Here is a 22,113-nt window from a genome sequence, read left to right on the forward strand (position 1 = left end):
TTTTCTGCAGTGAGTAGAGAAAAGCAGATAGTTTTATGCAAATCAGAAATAAAATGCCCTTTAGAACACAGTATCATAGCACAGTGTTCGTCAGCAAGGGAAGAGTATCTCACAGTAATACAGCCAAAAGTTTCCAAGTTTAATTAAAACAATTGAATTGTTTCAAAAATGCCTACTTTACTGTAACAGTCAACAAAATAACTTCTGTGATTAGCAGTAATGTTTGTGCCCTAGTTCTTCTCAGTCAGAAAAATATAACATATGTGTGACTGATTACTTTTTGGGGACATTGTCTTTAAAGATGTGGGAGCAAATGGAATGTTTGAGCTTTCCGAACTCCCATGAACTTTTCTGTTAGGCTGTTATAATTCAAGGATCATTTTTCCAATTAATTGCGAAACTAGTTTTAAAAAATTTTAATCTTGTTCCCAGCCCATGCCTCACAGTTTTGATGTCAGTACTGCTCTAAGGATTTCAGACTGAGGGCCAGAACTGAGCCTACAGTGGAAGCTCCTTTTCAGTCTTAAATATAAAGTAGCTACTTGCTGCCCATCAAAATTTCAGAATACTCAATCCAGCTCTTTCCAGTATCCCCAACACAATACCTTCATATTCTTCCCCAAAGAAGAGTAACTCAAAGTTTCCCCTGGTCCTGAAGAGATAGTTTTATGAAATCCTTCTTACAGCCTCCCTTATTGATGGGCCTGATGACTCAAAATCTCTCTGCAGGTACACACAGCACAGCTTGCTTTTCAATAACTATCTCATTAACTTATTAACCCTCGTGACTGAGGGCTAGATGGTAGGATGCTTAAAATTCTATGTTTATTTACAAATTAAAAAAAGAAAAAGAAGAAAAGAAAGCGTGGAAATAATTCAACCTAATGAGGTAGTGGATGTGTAAAGCCATGGTGATCCAAATGGGGTACATTTTTTTGTGTTGCAGTGTGATATTCCAAGAATTTGTAGACAGTCAATATGGTGTGTTTTCTACAATGAAACTTAAAAAAAAAAAAAAAAAAAAAAAACCACAAAACTTTAAAGTGAAGTACTATAAATAGTATTTCTATAAAGGCCTTCAGGTGTGAAGCATGCTAAGTGTTGCTAGCATAAATCCTGCCATATGATGCTGATGTGGTGTTTGGCAATGCATGCAGGTTCTCCAAACCCAGCTGGATACCTTGCTTGAAGGACAAGAGAGCATTAAAAGTTGCAGCAACTTTACAGCCCAAGCCCTCAACCATGGCACTGAAACTGAAGTGCTGTTGGTGAAGAAGCAGATGAGCGACAAGCTGAATGAACTGGCTGAGCGGGATTTCCCCTTGCAGCCCCGTGAAAATGATCAGTTGGACTTCATAGTGGAAACAGAAGGCCTGAAAAAGTCCATTCACAATTTGGGCACTATTTTAACCACCAATGCTGTTGCCTCTGAAACAGTTGCCACAGGTGAGGGACTGCGGCAGACTGTGATCGGACAGCCCATGTCTGTTACCATCACCACCAAGGACAAAGATGGGGAGCTCTGTAAATCCGGGAACGCTTACCTGACTGCTGAGCTGAGCACGCCTGATGGAAGTGTAGCAGATGGAGAAATACTTGACAATAAAAATGGCACTTACGAATTTTTGTATACTGTTCAGAAAGAAGGGGATTTCACATTGTCGCTGAGACTTTATGATCAACACATCAAGGGCAGCCCATTTAAACTGAAAGTGGTCAGATCAGCAGACGTATCCCCTACCACTGAGGGGGTTAAGAGACGTGTTAAATCTCCTGGTAGTGGTCATGTGAAGCAGAAAGCTGTGAAAAGACCTGCAAGCATGTACAGCACTGGAAAAAGAAAAGAGAATCCCATTGAAGATGATTTGATCTTCAGAGTAGGTAGGTGACTTCTCTGCTAACTACTGCCATAAGCAAAAGCAATTCAGGGAAACTGAATGAAAATTTCCCAACGTAAAATTATTTTAAGATTAAAGCTCTAAGTGGAGCAACCTGATAATACTTTTAGACCTCTTAGTTGTTTCACATATGCATTTTAAAAGCACATGTTTCAGAAATTCTACTGGCAAATAGTTAGTTAGAATTTGGGTTGAGAAATGCATGCATCTGATTATCATAAAATATTTTACATGGCTGTACAATAAGATTGATGCTGCAGATTTATATTGAACTATTTCTTTTAAAAATTGTATGGCTAGAGACAAAGTAGGAGGATTCCCTCTCTAAAATGACTGGCCTGCATGTTCATCTAATTAATTAACCACGATCTACACATGTTAAAACCTATGATAAAACATAGTTATTTCTTGATGTCAGCATAGGACAAAATTATGATTTCCTTTATTTGTTGTTTGTTTCTTTAAAAGTGTTTTGTATTTTTTCCCACCATCTAAATGTGTTTCCTCTTTCGTATAATGTCATAGTATCTCAAAGTTTGTGGGTTTCTAATGGTTTGTGAAATATAGATGCTATTTATTCTGATTTTCTTTTAGCTCTTTTGGGGTAATCTGTTTTTAAGCTATCTAAGAATTCATAATTTATATGTTATATAAATAGTTAACTTATATAGTTAAAAACAGCAACAACATTTCACTTTGTACAACTAAAGAAGAAAACGAAGTTGACTTCCAATATATACAAGTCTGTATATCACATTTCAGCAGTTATCAGAAAAGTAGCTTCAGCTTGAGCTGAGCCTCCTCAACAATACTGACACTTGGTTGTCCAAAGCTGGTAGGTGCCTTTTGTTAAATTAATACCCAAACGTTGCTTTGCCTTTAGCGGGAGGGTGTTATGATTGCAAAAACTATTGCTGAGTTGCTAAAGAAAAAAACCTTGCACAGAGGCAGAGTAATCAGTTCTGGACTCCTGCAGGAATGGAAAGGGACCTGTGGCTTTTCCCAAATAGGATTTCACTGCTAAAGATGGTTAAGAGCAACAGAGATACGTGTAGAAGTTTCTTAGATTTTCTGGGCACCTTGTTTTGAGACAAGATTAAACAAGAGTTTAGGATGATGCCTGAACCCTGCCTGAAAGAAAACGTTTCTTTGATCTCTTCTGGAAGTGGTTGTGCCACATCATACAGTAGGCAGAGCATATGTTAGGTTGGATGAGCAGATAAGTCCTGAAATAATTTAAAAACTGTCAGCATTCTTATTATAAAGCTTTCAATATGGCCTAACATGATTTCAGGTTATAACTTGTACTTCCGTATCCCTTGTTTCTAGTGAACAGCTTCTAACCTGACTGCCAAATAGCTCTAGTTGGTTGCTATTGTTTTAGTGATTCTCTCTACTACGCCATGAACTCTAATACAGTCTTGACTATTTTCTGAAAAGCGTGGTGCCTTTTCATTGTGATGCAATCATGACTGTGTGCTTTATTTTGGAGCTTTTTCTCCTTCCCTTTCCCTGTCTTTCTCACTGTGTCCTCTCATTCTCCAAAGAAAAAAAGAGCTAGAGCTGCGCCTGTCACAGCTTTTGCTTGAGGAAAACCCTCAGGATTTTCCACATTTAAGATGTTATTGAAAAACTGAACTGAGAATAATGCTTAACCTCATTCCACATTTTGTTCTCAGCTGCTCATTTCACAGAATGATCCTGTGTAGAGATGTCCCTGTGGGATTATGTATGCATCATCTGAGAAATATCTAAGCAGTTGTAGCTGTAATGCTCTAGCTTTTTCACACTCTTCCAAAATCTATGTAATTAACAAATTAAAACTTCTGACATTTTTGCCGGGCTTGTCTTCAGGAATTTAAGATTTTGTTTAGCTCCAGTTTCTAATTACTCAGGACACTTGAGGTTTGGTTCATTTGTTGAAGTTGTGCGAAATGAAGTTTATTGCTCTTTTCCAGCACAGCTATGTACCTGTTTGGATCCCATTGTTGAATTCCTCTGATAGCCCTGGCCAAATGTGGATTTTTGTTTAAAACTACGGAAGATAAAACTTGCACTTGGGTTCCAGAGGTACATATGGCTTTGCTGGAGAATCATACTGTAACATTCCTATGGCATCCGAGTATATGGAGCGTGCTATTGTATGTATGTTGAAATATGGGCTTTTATGCAGACGTAAATCAATCAGCTCCTAGCAGAAGATCATTCTTGAGTGAATATCAAGAAATAACTTTAACACAGCATTAGTGCAGATAAATGTTTTCATTCGTGGGGAACTGGACATTGTATCATTTGCCAGTTCCATAATACTCATTGCTTTTAAAATGGCATGTGGTTCTGTTCAGACATTTTTAAGCTCAGGGTATTGACTGCACATTCATACAGTCATGTAATACATTAATTAAAAGAACAGAGCATTTCTTGCTTCCTCTTCTCTCAATTATTTACATCCTCAACAAAAATCAGGCATGATCTTTAAGAGTGTGTCCATGTAGTTCTCATGTTCTAAATGTTTCAGCCTGCTGAACTTAGTACAATAATTAAAGCATGGAATTGTAGAATGGCTTAAATTGGAAGGGACTTTCAAGATCATCTAGATCTAACTGACAAGCTAAAGAATCTATCTTTGTGGCATGTAGTAAGTTTGAAATGAAAACAAAACGTGTTTGTGATTTCTAGAAAATAGTTGTTGCATATGGTGTTTGCTTCTACTGCAAGGGGTAGAAAGCATTGAAGTGAGAGGAAAGGCTCTTTTATTCCTCTGCTTTTGTGCCTTAGACCTATGCTGAGTAGAAGTGAGGGATGTTTGGTATTAGCACTTCCACCCTCTCTGGTAAAACTCGGCCATGCTCTCCAAAGGAGAGTTAAGAGCCATGGGTGGTTACTCCTCTGTCCAGGGCCCCATCTGGTGCTCTAGCTCTGCCACGTCTTGGTACTGTTTTTCTGGCACTTTTCATGACTGGGTTCTTTGACAGTACTTAGCAGTAGTGGTACTGTTTCCCGCTTCAGCTGCATTTTCTCTATCTTTATTTATGCCTGGAATTGGCATCAGGCTCAGCCAGATGGAGAATTGGCGCTCTGCTGGAAAGTTCAATTTTTCTTTTCCTCAGAGTGTGTTTAGTTGTCTGTTCAGCCATGTAGCTGAGCATCTAAATTTAGCTGGTAAATTTAATGAGTAACTCACTCTAATTTTAAGGGGAAAAAAAAGCACCTTTAGCAGTACCTTCTGTCAGCTTCCTTACTAGATCTGAATGTCGTCATGTGGGCTGTTATCAGTGCTGAAAGTGAAGAGGAGGCTGACTGTGAATTTACTCTGTGCGAGAACTCATGAACAAGGCCTGTGTTATAATAGCTGTCATGTATTTATGCCTGATAAAGTCTGCAGATTCAAAGCAGTTAGGGGGAGCAGAGGTGCTGGATTTAAATTTGACAAATAATAAATGGTGAGCTGTGTATAGGTTTTAGGGAAAGACCTCTTGCTGACACTCTGTAGTGATTTTTCCTTTCCGAAAGGGATGGGGCTGTCTGTGGATATGTACTTTTTAAGGAACTACAAAAACATAAATAGGCTCTGTGTGTAACCATCTTGAAAAAAGAGTGAATTTTTCTAACTGCAGTTAGCTCCCTGTATGCACAGTCCAGATGAATTCTAGCTACTCAGTAGGAAACAGCATATTCTCTTTCCATCCCCTTAACTCCTTCCTTACTTTCCCAGCAAGGTCCTACCCAAACCAGCTTACAGCCTGGCTTAAAGGCATTGCAGAAAGAATGGACGCATAAGTGTAGCTGGTTGGCATTCTGAGAAAAAGCGAAGCCAGGAAACAAGAAAACAACTCAGTCGTACCTGTCTGTGCAGCTTATATGTTGGTCTTTCCATACTGTTCACTTCTATCTTTTTTTCTTCAATATAGCGCAGAGAACAGACCCAGAAGAATTATTTGATGATGTAGGTAGGAAAGAAATGTTAGCTATACAATATGCTATGGGTACTGCATCCTCTCAACTCTCCCATTAATCTCTAATCTTTCTGCAGGATTTTTGTGTCTTTGAAAACAATCCCTTTCTGCTGAGAGGGATGGTATGCTGCTTCTGTTTTAGGAAGCTGGTAAGTCTAGTTTAGCAAGCAGGGAGATTATTAACCATATCAGCAAAATTTAGAAAGCAAAACCACTTCTATTACTATGAATATAAGAAATGTACGTTGTTCAACAGGTTCATCCAGATGGCCAGCACTTACAAAGCAAAACTTAGTTGCATTATATAATTTTAAAAGCTTTCTGTGATTTTAATAGGTCTTTTGATATTTTTTTTTTTCTTCTTGATGAGAGTCAACCTTGCCTGTACTGTGCAAGAAGACTGAAATTGTGAAGTGTTCTGGTTGTGCTACATAGTCTTGAGCTGAAAATGGCTGCTCTTTTGTTGAAATCATATCTTCAAAGCTAAATTAATTGGTTTGTGCAGGGTAAGCTGAATAATACCCAAAGGAATTAGATAGGGATAAATCTAATCTGATCGTTTATTTAGAGAGCTATTTACAAAAACAGTATAAAAGGAACTATTCCACAGCTTCCTAACTGCTCTGCTTGGCCTGACCTTTTGAAAATCCTCCTCTCCCAGTCCCATACAACTTGCTGCAGAAGTTCTGCAAATTTCTTTTGTTCTTCTGTTGTGTCCAAACAGTAGCTCAGAACAAGAGAGAGACGGGTCTGGGTGAAGACAGATACAAAAGATTCAGTCTTTCATCCCCATGTTAGGCTGCCTGGGGAGCCCTGCAACACCCCAGACCCCGATTAGGTTCCCAAATCATCCTCTCCCCCCAGCCCTGTGCACATGAAATGTCTCACCAGACTAAGGAGGGATGGGTGACTGTCCAAAGAATAGAGGACAAAGCATTGGTTGCCTTGATAGAGAAGGGAGGTATCTTGCAGAAAAAGATGCCGATGTCTCTCTCAGGCAGGTGTGTTTATAACGAGGGAATCTTGGCTTACCAGGGAGGAGCTGTCATCCTTAGTTATTACAGACATGGTTGCAGGATCCTGCTTTTCCAGAGTGCTTACATACCATAAGATTTCCTCTCACATGAGATACAGGTGAAGTGAGTTATTCAAATTAGAAAGTTCGGAGTTACCTGTTCTCTTCCTGAACTTAACTTAGGACATCAGGTGTGACCTCAGCTTTCTTCAGAGCAATTTGTCTCCCTGTGGAAGGGACTGTATAGAGGTGTGCAGATTAGGACCTGTCATGCTCATGGGTTTAATAACTGTTGAATGCTGTTTACAAGAATACTGTGTATGGAGCTGATTTTCATCTGCACACTTAATGAAGTACTGTTCCAAAACTTACTATGAAATGTGACTATGGCATTCTTGGGTGATTTCTTCTTCTTTTTTTCTTTTTTTTTTTTTTCCTTTGATGTTTATTTGTGAAGTCCCAGTGAAGAAAACTCTGGGCAACAATTTGCATAGATCTCTCTTATCATTAAAAATGAATATTTTTCTGAGGAGAAGGAGCATACATTCCAAAATGGCTGTGCTAGTTGGTTGCAGATGCTCTAGCGTATGCTTCCTCTTTTCTAACAAATGTTTTTCCTTTTCTCTCAGTAGTATAAGGAATGCTTCTCACTTTTCATCCCTTCTCTTTGGCTAAAAGGCAAAAAGGAAACTCACCGTTAGCATATGGTGGAAAGAAAAATAACTGCATGCATCTTTCAGGCACTGCTCAATAAAAGAATACACAGAAATGGCTCAAGTGTGGGCAACATAGTTGGTGTGTAACTCACTACTTAACATGTAGTTTCTCCTTGTGCTACAAAACTGAGAAGTTTTTGCTTTGCTGAGAAAGAGGGAAGCGTGCCGAGTTCAGGAAAATAAGTCTTGAAACAAAGCACCAAGTGCCAAGGAGTTAAATGTTGTTTCTAGACAGTGACAGAAAATATGCACCCCACACTCAGAAGGATTTTTCAGAGCGTGTGCATCCTTAATGAAAGTTAAGTGCAAATTAGAACTAATGAATGTTGTATATTGGGAAACACAGTCAGAGCAGTTTTAATAATTGGACTCCAGGATATTTAGACTGACTAAAATAAAGTACAAGCTTTTCAGTTGAAACCATATATTGAAACCAATTAATGCCTGATACACAGATGGTGAATTATTGTAAAAACACTTAACCAGGGTAAAATAGTTCTGTGTGCAAGCCTCAGAATGAACTGCTTATAGAGTCTTTTTTTTAAAAAAAATCATTCATTATGAGTAATTTTGTGGTTGAAGATTGTAATTGCAAGCTTGTTTAAAGACCCCTGAGCCTTCTTTATGCAGCAGGAACACAGCAGGAATTTGAATTCTGTTACTGTGCTCTATGTGCAGTTTAGACCTGAACTTCAGTGCTGACCTTTTAAACAAATCAGTTTGATTTATGACTCTCCTCAGACTGTCCCAGAACAAACATCTAAGTAATAAGGCACTTAAACTTAATGAACTTTTGTAAACACTTGTCTTTTCGTAGGTCTTTATCCCATTAGTCCCCTTGATTCTACATAAATCTCTATTTCATTTGTCCTAGATAAAAATGAGACCTGTGTTATGTATTGCTTTGTAAGAACCATCAAAAGTCTCTGTGGAAAGATTCAGTCACCAGATTTTGGTCTTCATTGGCATCAAGTCCTACTCATTCAAAACTGGTTTTTCATCATAGTTTTCTAAGAGAACTTTTGCAGACTGAATCAAAATTGAATGGCAAACTTTCCTGTCTTGAAAAGGCCTCATCCAAAGCAATCACTAATACATTTTTTTTTTTTCTCAATTTCTTGACTTCACAGACGAGATTTAGAAATTGTAGTAAACGCTTGTCAACCAACCAGGTTCTTGGCTTTGTCTCTGTCTGTGTGCTCCCTGTACTGTACTGTACTGCCCCTTTCATCGCCTTCTCACCTGAACAAAAATCCACGTTTTTAAAAAAGTTCAGAGCTTGTGAATAAAACATTTTACTTCTCTAGCAAGAAGCAAATTGTGGAGGCAGCTTGTTTTGTGAAGGCCAAGGTAGTTCCTCTGTTGGAGGTTAAATGGCATACGTGCTAAAGAGTAAGAACAATCTCTTGTACTTAGAATTGGGATCTGTTACTGTGATGGTTCTGTATCGGTGATAAGAACTCTTGAAAATAGGCATCCACAGATCAAGGATGTAATAAATACCTGTACTGGCTTTTAGTTCCTAACTTATTTATATATTACCTAGTCTGATTTATGTGCTTTGTTCAATTTTAGGCACCAAAGGAAGAAACAAAGGAGAATTTACAAATCTTCAAGGTGTAGCTGCATCTACAAATGGAAAAATATTAATAGCAGACAGCAACAACCAGTGTGTACAGGTATGCCACTGTAAAGTATTTGTCTGTTTTTTTTTCCCATACCCTTGCTTTATTTGTATTCAGATTTTGTACAACACAACTCCAGAATGCCCAACCTGCTTATCGTCTATTATCATTCCATCCTTTTGACTTGTAGCTATCTTCTTCAGATCTATGCTGTATCAAACACATATGTCAGAGTTTATTTTCCTTCCTTATTATGCTTGGCAGTAAATGAAGAAAGTAAACAGTGCAATAACCTGTAAAAATGTCTTTTTGTAAATATTGCTTCACATTGTAAATTCATCAGTTAGTGTTTCAAAATAAATATAGGACAAGATGCCACAAATATAATTTCTTAAGTGAATACAAGTAAAAAAAAATACACACATAGATACATAGATACTATCTTCAAATGACTTTTAGTCTACATAATGGATTTTTCTGTGTAATAGCATGATAAAATCATTTCTGTGTTAGGATCTCAAAGACCCATGATTTCTTGGCTTCTTTAACCTGTGCAAAAATCTAGCTGTGTTTTCTCCTGCTCGTCTTACATTTATTCATGTTGATTGTTTTTTGTCTTTTTTTTTTTTTTTTACAATTAACAATTTGTTGTCACTTTTTAGGCTGCCATGTGGTAGCAATGAACAAGGCAGTGATGCGTGACTTGTTCTTGAGTATGTCAGAACCAGAAAGCCATATGCAGTAAGAACTCATTACCAAGCATTTTCAAAGAAAGAGAATTGAATATTTATCAGTACCCTCAAAGTTTGTAATTTGTGGCCCCTTCAGAAGAAATTCAGTGTCTAATTAACTGTCTCAGGAATGCAAGTAGTGGACTAATTTTTGAGTAGCTGAGGCATCTGTCAGGAAGTGGCCTGGTACTTATTCCTAAGTCAAATGATTACATTTTAAAATACTCTTTTAGCTTCTTATCTTTTATCTTCAAAAAACTTCATTTCTGACTATGGTCAAGACAGTGCTTCAATCTTCTCATTTCTAACACAGGAATAATAGCAGTTCCTTTCAGCTATCTTAGAGGGATATCATGAAGCATAATTCACTAATGCTTGTAAGTTACTTTGAGATCATTCAAGAAACAGTGCAGTGTAAGTGCTGAGATCTTCTTTTTTATAAAATCAGGGCCCAGCTGGAGGCCTCTTCTTAAGTTGGGCATATTGCTTTGAAATATGGACTGTGTAAAAGTACTGAACATCTTGACTGACTACCTTCCTGATTACAGTGCTCATTAGTGAATTCTAAACTGTAAGCTCCAAAACACAGATGATGCAGACCTAGTTTTAAAACTAATGTTTTCTGTTACAGATATTTTCCAATGATGGCCACTTCAAAAGTCGCTTTGGCATAAGAGGAAGGTCTCCTGGCCAGTTGCAGCGGCCAACAGGAGTGGCTGTGCATCCCGGTGGTGACATCATTATTGCAGATTATGACAACAAATGGGTTAGCATATTCTCATCGGATGGGAAATTTAAGGTATGAGTTACCATGTGAATTCCCCTGAGATTTCTCTGTCTTGCAAAGGAATTCAAAGTACCGTTGTAGGGATTTTTTGTGTGTGTCAAGAAATGGCACTGTTTGTTACTTAGTACAAACTCCATTGTTGTGATGTGTAAATGCATGACACATGCATGTTGTATAATAATTAGGAAGAGACCTCAAATGTACTGCCAATGTAATATCAAGTAGAGAGTATATGTTCCATTCTGCAGTCCTGAGCACTAGGTATTTGTCTGCCTTTCTGCAGCTTGCAGTTGAGAATAGCTAGTGTAATCAAGTGTAGGTGGACTAGACAAACTCATCATTAGTTGTTTGATTATATATAAAGCTGTGTGTATGTGTAGGTACACACAAGACAAACACAAAAACTTCAGTGACATATGGAAGGGAAATGTAAGGCTGAGCAGATTGTTGATGTGTCCTCTATTTTCTCCATGCATATCAACAAATCGAGTGCATAATTTATGTATGGTCCTGGTGAATGCAAGGAAGGGCAATCCAAGAGGTCAATCCAGTCCTATAGCATGGTCAGGAGTATTTTTTGTAGGGTGATGTGCAGTAGAAAAGCTGAAGGGCAGGAAAAGAATGACTTATTTTCAAAAAACAAGTTCTGAATAGTGTGTGCTTATTTTCATATGAGCCTGGATGCTTTTTATGGCAATAAAATAAAACAACAGCTACTGTTCTATGATAATGATTGTAAACCTGCAGTATTTATGTCTGGGAGTTGGGTACAGTTCCAGAATTAAAGGTTACCTCCATTTGGTACTGTTGTCTGAATGCATATTACCAAGTTCCATGATGCATGGTGGACATAGCTCTCTCTAGCAGAGATTAGCATCACTCTGGCAAGATAAAAAACCTCCAGAGATATTTCTACCATAGTTACATAGTTCTAGAGACCTGTTTTGGAGAGAAACCACTCGTTTAGCATTTTCTGGCAGCCTAATGACAAAGGGTTTGGATCCTGACCTACTCATGTGGCTGTGAACAGATGCCCTTCCTTTGTTAGTTTTCACAAAGTGAGAAGTGCTGTATCGAAGGTTTTGCTTGCAGAGTCCCCCATTTGAGAAAGACACTTGTACGCTTTTAGAAGTATCCAGATGCTACATAGACTCAAAGCTAAAATAAAACAATACTAGTATGTAATGCAATTGTTAAAAAAAAATGATTTGCATTTGCAGGGATGACATGATCTTCCTTGTAGAGTAGTTTTAAAAGTGTACAGCTACTCAGGAACATCTGTGCTTTGGCTGAAGACACCAAAACAAAACTAAACAAAGATGTAGTTATTTAAGAATCCAAACTCTCTGAGTAGTCCAAGTGTGATATAAATAATTATTAACATATGTAACGTGGACTGTCTTGATCTGCAGATGAAGGATGGAGGGCTCGTTTTCCTTCCTTCTCCAGCTAGGCTGTAAATCCTACATTGTGAATGATGTCAGCTCTGGAGGAAACAGCCACGGCTCTGGAGGAGCCACCTCTCTTTTTTCAACTGGGAGTCAAAGTACTGGGAAAAGAAAAAAAGAATTATGGTAGTTCCTCTGACTTTGAGCCTAGCTTTGGTTTTAGTTAATATATATATATTTTTTTGTTGGACTGCACTAGTCAGCAATGTTTGTGCAGGTAGTGCATTGGACTTAATATTTCTTGAGACTAGTCTGATTAAATAAGAGATGAAACTCTGATGATAGAAAATACTACTTTTAGATTTAATGCAACAGATAACATTTATCTGAAAAAAATATGAGACTATTTGTAGATGCATCTTTTACATGGAGGGAATGTTGAAGCACAGGACATATATAACAAGTCTAGCCTGTGGAAATCTGGGAAAAACAGCATACAAGGTCTCTGTCTGATTAAACTAGGCAAGGCTTGCTAGAATGCACAGATACACAGGGATAACAGTGCTTCACTTCAAAGGGTAGAGCCCACAAGACACTGTGTATCATTTGAGATATTGATGGCCTGCTAGTTGTTAACTAAGCATTATCAGGGGTCTTTTTTGAACTTATTCTATTTAGTTGTTGTCTCCTTCTTTCTTTATTTACTCTCCTTTAGCTTCACAGCTTTTTAATATTCACGTGAGCCAGAAAGCTCAGAAATTTCTCCTGGATCCAAGCCCAGGCATCTCCCAAATAACAGAACTGGGCTGACTCATACGAGCTGCCTCTGCCAGGCAGAAAAGTGTCACCTTCCTCAGTTGCTGGTAGCAACAGAGGCAGAGCTCTGTTTTCTCAAGGCTATGAAGCTGGCATAATGCAGAGCTTTGCAAACCTAAGCTTAAGATTGCACCAAAACATGAGTCTCTTAAAATGAAAGGCTGCAGTATTGTCTGCACAATGAAGCATCATACAGAGTTTTAGAACTGGAGGTTCTGTTTCTGGTTTATGCCATGGGACTACTGATATTTCATTTAATTTCCCAGTGCTTTATTTTCCTCATCTGTAAAAGTTGGATAACAGTGCTGGCTTCCTCTGTAAATTACTTTCAAACCACCTAAGAAACTGTTATAGACATTAATTGCTAGGTTTAAAGAGAACTGAAGCAGCAGTATCAGCTTCTGTGCCAGTGATGTTCAAATCTAATGAAGGAAGTGGAGACAAGGGACACAGGAACAAATTGTGGTCCACTGAGGAGAGGATTATTTTCTTTCACGTCTTTGGACTTTCTTAGACAACACCTAGGATTGCCTGTTGTTAGCCAAACAGAGTTGTAAGTTGAGCTAAGACATCAAATGATGATGGCTGGGAAAAGATGGAAGGAAATATTTTATCTATCAGTTTTATTTTCTTGTCTTATTAAAGGGGTTAAGAAGAGAGCTGCTTGAAGCTGGCTGCATGTTTAGATAGAAATAGTTCTGTGTGGAGTGTGATAAATGGTCACAATTCCATTAAGACAATCATGCAAATGATAAATCCATTTATTGTGTGACATCACAATGCATGATGATGGTTCTATCTCCATGTTAGGGAAGTTCCAAAATGGGAAAAGAAGGCATATTTCAAGTCTGTAAATTAGTTTGTGACAATTGTGAACCTTTCTGACAGCAACAAGATTGGTGGAGTTGAAGCTAAAACCCTGACACACCTGCTATTACAGAGGAAGAAGTTTGTACAATTTGGCTTTTTTTTTAAAGTCTAGGAATATCTCACAAGAGAATATTTTCCATTCTAGTAGTGTGGCTTTTTATTTGAAAGTCAATCTGAATTCATAAAAGTCTATAAAACAGGGAACAAAATGTCCTTGACTGAATTCAATTATTTGTGTTAAAGATTCAGATGGTTCATTCTACTATATTCATTTCTAATGGCAGAAAAGTCTGAAAATACTTTCATTCACATACTTAACAGCAGTGACTGAGTTTCATAAAGCTCTGTTTTAAATAATCAGACCTACAATTTTATGAAGCATATGTTCAGCCAGACCCAGTGATGTGCCAGCATATTTTCATCTAACCTGAAAACAGAGACTCAGTAAAAAGAAGACCTTCAGACTCTAGCTGGGCATAATTTATTGCTTACTGCAAATTATATTGTGAATCCTGTCCCAAGAATAGTAATTTTTACTACTCTTCTCAGTGCTGAGTGTCCATTAATGCAGTATGTGATTTATTCACTTTTTTTTTCCCTCATATATGTATATATGATCAGAAGGACACAGTACTCATAAGTCTGAGTCATTTTTCCCTAGGAATCCTGGAAGGATTCCTGATAATCCTGGTGAGGAGATGGTGCAGTGCACAGAAACTCAGGCATCCCCGAGGAAAGAAGGGAATATTTTATTTAATCACTCCAAAGGAAATAAATCTGCTGCTTTGCATTTGATTTATGTTGTTGCTGCTTTGTTGTTATGCAAACCTGAATGCATTTTGTAGATTTGTCATATCTTTCCCTTGGTGATCACCAAGTCATTTTTTAAAGTTTTTTTTTCCTGGGGTTATTTTAGTGTGATTTAATTAGGTGTTCATTGTCAAAATATTGAGCAATTTAAGAGAGCATATGTATCTGCACATAAAACAGACATATGACTGTTGCACTTCGGCTATGCATAGTCTTGAAGTTGCAAGATTTGCTCCCTGGTGTTTTCTTTGAGACTGAAAGACTGTGTAATAATGCTGTTGACTTCATGCTAGACAGCCTCAGGTTATCTCCTTTTCTTTATTTTGAGATGGCTCCTGCTTTTATCAACCCCACCCATGAGAATGTACTGTGGAATAGGAGCATGGGGTTTCCTAAGGATAGTTGAGCTCCTTTAGATTCTCATGTGGTTGTTTGCTTTAAAAACATTTGGAAACTGAACAAAATGAGTTAGGTAATAGATTTTCACCATGCTGCGTAATCTGTCGTGCCTTGATAATCAGGGACTAACACGGCTTTAGCTACTCACATACACTACTTAAGGAGGGAAGGCCCACTGGGTCCATCAGGACCAGCCCCAGCTCCAGCAGGGCCACCAGGCCTATGTCTGGGCAGTTTTTGGAGATCTCCAAGGAGGAGACTCCACAGCCCATGGCCTCTCTGGGCAGTCTGTGCCAGGGCTCCAGCATCTACACAGCACAGAAGTGCAGCCAGACATTCAGAGGGAACCTCATGTTCCAGTTGGTGCTTCTTGCTCTGACACTGGGGACTACTGAAAAGAGCCTGGCTCTCTCCTCTTCGAAGCAGAATACAGCAAGTGTGACCTCACCAGTGCTGAATAGAGGGGAAAATTCCTCACCACTTGCATCAGGTAAGGGAGGGAGGGAGGCAGAAATGGCATCAATGTGTCTCACCCTGTAAAGGCAGTGCAGTGAAAAATGGTGTTTTCATAATGAAGATGAGTACTTTAGTGTCTGTTTAATTAAAATTCAGTTGGAAACAGAAAATTATGTCATGCACCAAAGAGATAGATGCAAGTTTGTAGTATGTCTCTGAAAAATTACTGCAGGATCTGGAAGGTCTGGGATCCATAGTTTCAATACAGTGTGTTCAGTGGACTGCCTGTGCAGAACCATAAAAAAGCTTGCAGGAGACCTGACTTTTGGAGCCAACTGGGTAACTGTTTCTAAATTTGTCTATCATTTAATCTGCCCCCATTGTGTGTTTCTCTGGGAGGAGAGGTGCTGACTGTGGCTTCTTTTGGCTTTTCTTGTGCTCAGAAGAGGCACCTAATGTTCACCAGTTCTGCTGTAGCTACAGCTTTTCGGTCAGATTGCCATCTGCAGATTGAGGAAAATCAGCCATCTACCGTCTCCATCCTGCACATTTATATCACACCCAGCATGGCAATCTCTGCGAGACTTCTTGTAATGTATTGATTTCTGTGAATCATGTCTGTTACAAGCCCATTTTCCCTGAATAGTGAGTGAAAGGGGACAAGAGGTCTTCTTTGTGTGTCAGCCTACCCTTTCAGTATGCTAGCATTGACGACATAGCCATTTGTTTGGATTCATATTGTCATATGGTTGAATTCAGTTGATGAAGTAGCAAGTTTTCCACCTAGAAAGGACATACAGAAAACAGCTTTCAGCTGAAGATGAAATGAAAAAGTACACAATACAAGGTGATAAATCAATCACTTCACCCTGGCAATCTTTTGATGGCAAAAATTTCTCTTCATGCCTCTAATCCAGGGCAACTCTGAACTGTACTTATTTCTATCACATGAATGCGTTTTTCTGTTCTATGTCTTCTGTTTTAGGCCAAAATTGGATCTGGAAAACTCATGGGCCCAAAAGGCATTTCTGTGGATCGTAATGGACACATCATTGTAGTGGACAATAAAGCTTGCTGTGTGTTCATCTTTCAGCCAAATGGGAAAATAGTCACAAGGTTTGGTAGCCGAGGGAACGGCGACAAGCAGTTTGCAGGTACACTTCATGGTAATATGTAAATCCCCTCTTCTTGCCTCTTCTGCTCACATTTGCATGATGTCTGAGCATGTTGAAGATGCTATACTCTTTTTTTTTTCTGAGAGGGGAAAGTTCTACTAAACATAAAGCTTGTCTTTGCTTCACCATTTGTTTAATTGGCCAGGAAGTTCACAACCTATGTTCTGCAAATATAGGTGTAACTATCTTGTTTTATCTACCTTTCTCTGCCTGGCAGCATTTCAGATCAGTGATACAAGGAAGACAGACCTTAACAAGCATTTTATAAATGCTCTATAATGCCCACGCTAAGCTTAATTATAATCAACTCATACATTGTGTTTTGTGTCTCCTGTGATCAGATATATATTAACTCATGCCCCAAATAGTATCTTCCCATTATAAAATGGGCATAATGGGACAATGTTAATACTGAGATCAAAAAGACTCACATATGCAAATGGAAAATGCCAGTCTGGGGAAGCTGCCATTTATATATTCAACTGTGTGTAGGCTACATAGAACAGATGAATTGTCATTACTTGAATGTTTTCAGTGTAAAGGCCTGTTTATATCTGTACTGATGAATTTAGAAAACTGAAATTGAGTTTTCATTTGCTTAATAACTCAAAATGGCACAAAATATTTTTATTCAGGTGCTTTCCTGTTTTCAGGTTTGTTTCTTATTAATGTTTTTGTATACAATTAAACACACAGAAGAAAAATGCACTTTTTTTCCCTGACAGTATTTTCTAAGTAACTTTTGCATTTATCCTAAGCTTGTTTGCTTGAATGCTTGTAAGAAGTGATCAAATAAAGTATAGAAGATTTCATTTAGGCTTTACTTTTTGAGGACTATTTTCATTATATTTTATACTTTATTCCAAAGCACTACACATTTTCTCTTGTTAATCAACATATAAATATCTGCATAGTCATCCATGTATAAAAGGAATAAACAATACTTATTGATAACACTAGCTGACAAATGGTTGAAAAAAAAATGGTTTATTTACAAGAAGGAGTGCTGAACTTTTTAAAACACGAAGTGAAATTAAGAGGGATTTGAAATTGATTGTCCCTTTTTGACAGAAGTCAAATAGTGGTATTTTCATTTAGTGGCATTATTATTTTTATTATGATTCATTCTTCTTCTGTATTGCAGGTCCTCATTTTGCAGCTGTAAACAGCAACAACGAAATTATCGTTACAGATTTTCATAACCATTCTGTCAAGGTACCATTAGTTAATAGCAATTTGGGAAGCTTTTTATTTTATTTCCTGGGGAAAATAAAATATTGTTAAAAACATATAGACAATTCTTTCTAAGTGTGAGGCCCAATTAAAAGACTCATAGATCTTTGTGTGCACTATATTTAATAGAGATGTAATCAGTTGCTTTCAGTTTCAATATTACATTCTATAGTTCAGTTGCTTAAATATATGTATATTATTATAAAAAATAACACCTTAGTCATTTTTAATTAGCTGTCTGAAAAATCTGTTATTTATCAGTCTTTTGATATTTTAGATAACTGATAACTTTTTTTTGAATTTCCCATTAAAAACTTCCCACAATTCTAGTTGAATATGAATACAGCAAAGTGAAGATACCTGACAGACTTTATTCTGTATTTATAAGCTTTATTATTACTGGATCCTTTTATGACCTGATAGTCTTAACTGTGTAAGACAGACCATGAGTTTTCATCCAGCACAGGGCAGAACTATCCACTGGCCATTAGGCCAATGGGAAATCCTGACTTGTGGCCTATTAAACAGCTGTGGTAAGATAGGTGGTAGATTTGTTTGTCCCAGTAATAAGCCAGAGCAAGGATGTATGCTGAGCTGTCATGTGCTAGAAAGCATGAATTAAAGAGTTGTAGGCGATTACAGAAATGAGTCACCTGTTTCTTTTCAGGCCATCCCACTCCCTTTCAGCCCTTTCTATACTTTTCCCTCCCTCACCATGCAGTACCACAGGAGCAGCAGATTTTCACCTAATGGCCACCTATTTGAATTGAACAGAGATGTACTCTCGGTTCAGTTAACCAGTGTTTGAACTTAAATGATATATCTTTACATATTTACCTGAAACGTGAAATGTCTGTCTGCATATTGGTGAGTGTAAACAACTTGATGACTTTAACGGTGCTGAATCATCTAACTTCTGAGTAGAGACCTTGTTTTGTTATGCTTTTGGAATTAGAGAGGAAATGTGTTTTGGATTACTGAGAAAGACCAAGGCTGCTGCAGAAGCCCTGAAGCAGACTGTTCTGGTGATTTAGCAGCAGGTCTATGTATCCATAAATTACCTCTCCAGCAGCAAAGGCTTATTAAAAAATGCCTGGAGAGAGTTAATAAGGGCCAGCTACAAGGAGCAAAAACAAAATGAGAGATGTAAGAAGTGTGGCATCTTAGTGAATTAAATGAATTATATTGCTAATGAGAACAGAGCATCCTGTCTGTGTCTGGTATGACTCAATGGAATAAAAATGTTATTTGTTGCAATTTGGTACTAACTGGAAAAGATTCTTGTTTTTGTAGCATTCTGTAAATCTGTGCAGGTAACTGTTGACACTTTGGAGAGTTATGTATAAACTGGTGATGGCGTCCTTTTTGGTTAGATAGTAAGGGAAAGAGCAGAGAGTAGACTTTGTCTCAAATAGTAAATACATTTATATCTAAATAATTTTCACTCTTATGGCTCTCAGCTTCTTCCTGCCACCAGTGTCTTGAGTTATACATCTTCATTCTGCAAAACATTCTCTTTCTTCTGCCATTAACCTTCAAGCATTTTCCTCACTTCAGGCATCTTCTGCGGAAAATTCTACTCCGTATAGGCTCCTCTCCTTCTGTCACTGACCATCCCCATTTTAACCCAGGAAAAGAGCAAAATATCTTCGCCTGTTTTTTTCTGATTAGTTGACCCCCCCCTACTATTTTTTGTCATCTGAGCTAAAATTAATTTTTATTTCAAAACGCTTTCTATCCATTGTGGGTGCTAGAGAATAGGAGATTTTCTTACCTCTCTCACCTTCTTAGCACTTGTCAGTTCTTTGTATTTTCCTGCTTAGGCCACAACTGGTCCCTTAAGAACACTGTTGGACCTTGTGGCAGAGCTGCATCTGGGTCCAGGACAAACTTAAATGGAGATGGCTAAGAAGCCATGCAAATGAAACATCTTTTGTCTCACTTGGTCCTGTTGGTGCATCAGTGTTGCTGGCAGAACAGCCGTTGCTCTGTTCCATCTTTCTGCTGTCTAAAACTGTTATTTGCTGTTGTAGGTAGCACAGTTGTTGAGCTGTCTGTACAGAGGGCAGTGTCCTGTGATTCTTAGTACTTGTTAGATTATGAAAGTCAAAGAACAGTGCATGCATTCTGTCAGAGCTCACTGCTGGTATCATATCAGTGCTTTGCTCTTAACTCAGGATGCACAAGCTGTGGAGGGGGTCCTGGGACCTAAGTGCTGCATGGTATAAAGAAGCAGGGGGCACCTTTTTTTCCATCTTCATTCTGAGGCCTTTACTATACTGAAGATACAAGACTGGAGACCAGTATTTGCACTTATCTCTTTTTCAGACTTTACAAATATTTTGCTTTTTAAATTATAGAAATGCTGCTAATTTTCCTGAACTTGCTTTAAGGATGTAGGCTGGTGCTGGTATTGCCAGTGAGTTCTTCGTTCTTTTTTTCATTGCTGATTTCACCCTGTATTCACAACTCAAATTTTCATTAAATTTCAATCGTGCAGACGCACTGAAATGCATACTTACCAGCTATTTGAAAATGCAGATCTAAATGGCCCTTGCTACAAGCATTTTTGTCTTAATAAATATGTTTGCCTTATGTAAATATATAATTCTGCTAAGTATTTTTAAAACAAGAAAGGTAAAAATGAGAACTATAAATGTCCATGCTGAGAAAAGGCAGGAAGGGGAATAGAGAGGGGGAAATAGTGCTGGATGTGGGGGAATGTTGCTGGTAGATCTCCAGTTCCCAGTTTTGTTAATAGGTGAACTGGTAGTAATAGATTAGTAATATTTGATGTGATGCCATAGTCAAGCTTTTGTTTTAACCCTTGCAGGTATTTAACCAGGAGGGAGAATTCATACTGAAGTTTGGATCAAATGGAGAAGGAAATGGACAATTCAATGCACCAACTGGTGTTGCTGTAGACTCTAATGGAAATATTATTGTAGCAGATTGGGGAAACAGCAGAATACAGGTAGAGATTTGTAAATTTCAAAGGTGCTTGCTTAGGAAAAGTAATGGATTGATAACTGGTCGATCAGTAACACTTTCAGGCTTCCCGAAAAGCAGAACAGCTACATTAGAAGTGATGTGTAGCCTTTTGTATACCTCATTGCGGGTCTGTCCACATTTAAAGTAGTGGTGTCAGACTGTGGACTTTCCAGTGTGAGCACTGGCAAGTCTGATGGTTATTGTGATCAAAATTCTTGTCTCCAAGTAGCTTCCTGAAAACTATTTGATGACTTAAGAGACTTGCAAAGCTTTACTGAGATGACAGTAACTTACAATAATCACCATAAGAAGAAGACCAGAAGATTGTCAACGTGATGGAAAATATGAAAAAGCAAGTGAAATGTACAGCCCCTGAAGCAAATGTGGCAGATTTTTAGCATCTTTTTTGAATGTTGCAAAAATATTCTACTTTTATATTGAGAGTTGCACTCTTTTTATCTTTTGGGTGTTAATCACGGTCCTTTCTTGAAAAAAAAAAAAAAAATCTAGTGAATAACTAAGTGTATGCATTAGCTTCACTGAATATAAAAATAAGGGAGCTGCTCATCAGGAAGCACTGACAACAATGCAAACAAATTCCTGGTTTTCTCTCTGGGTGGAAACTTGAAGAGTCGTTCTAGCCACAACAGTAAAATTTGTTAGAAAACAAGGTGTTGGTCAAGTTCCCAATTGATTTTGATTTATTCTAGCTGTTTTTTTTTTTTTTTTACCTCATTGAATATCAAATTCTTGCCAAAAATCCTGGTAGCCTTGACTAGGTCTTTTTAGTAAGAAAATATATTTGTATAAAAACTTGCCTATTATGAGAATAACAGATCAGATTCTGTCCATGTTTGTTGCAATATATGTCAGCAGTTTCAGAAATAAGAACAATGGTATAACTGAAAGTAGACATTTGTCCACTAGATTATTTTTTTATTCATAACATTTCTTATGTGCTTTCTCATCTCTAAAGGTTTTTGATGGAAGCGGATCATTTTTATCCTACATTAACACCTCTGCTGACCCACTTTATGGCCCCCAAGGTCTGGCCCTTACTTCAGATGGCCACGTTGTAGTTGCAGACTCTGGAAATCACTGCTTCAAGGTCTACCGATACTTACAGTAACAGTGAGCTCTGGAGCTGGATAACTGTCCACCTTTAAGCAAAGACTGGTCCCAGAGATCCAAGGCAGGATATCTCCTACTTTGAGTTCATTTTTAACAATGAACGAGTCTACTATGAA

General features: G+C 37.9%; 1 protein-coding gene across 15 annotated transcripts in view; it reads left to right on the forward strand.

The window, feature by feature from the left end:
- TRIM2 (tripartite motif containing 2) overlaps positions 1-22,113 on the forward strand; it is a 78,399-nt gene extending 56,286 nt beyond the window's left edge. For all 15 annotated transcript variants that reach the window (XM_090138393.1, XM_090138402.1, XM_090138399.1 and 12 more), the window contains 7 exons: positions 1,158-1,881; positions 9,161-9,264; positions 10,573-10,740; positions 16,453-16,621; positions 17,787-17,857; positions 20,709-20,849; positions 21,843-22,113. In XM_090138393.1, the coding sequence (XP_089994519.1) occupies positions 1,158-1,881; positions 9,161-9,264; positions 10,573-10,740; positions 16,453-16,621; positions 17,787-17,857; positions 20,709-20,849; positions 21,843-21,995 (1,530 nt within the window). In that variant the 3' untranslated portion in view covers positions 21,996-22,113. The remainder of the gene's footprint in view (positions 1-1,157; positions 1,882-9,160; positions 9,265-10,572; positions 10,741-16,452; positions 16,622-17,786; positions 17,858-20,708; positions 20,850-21,842) is intronic.

Source organism: Phasianus colchicus, chromosome 4, assembly GCF_987193195.1.
Source record: "Phasianus colchicus chromosome 4, bPhaCol1.hap1.1, whole genome shotgun sequence".
Taxonomy (NCBI): Eukaryota; Metazoa; Chordata; class Aves; order Galliformes; family Phasianidae; genus Phasianus; species Phasianus colchicus.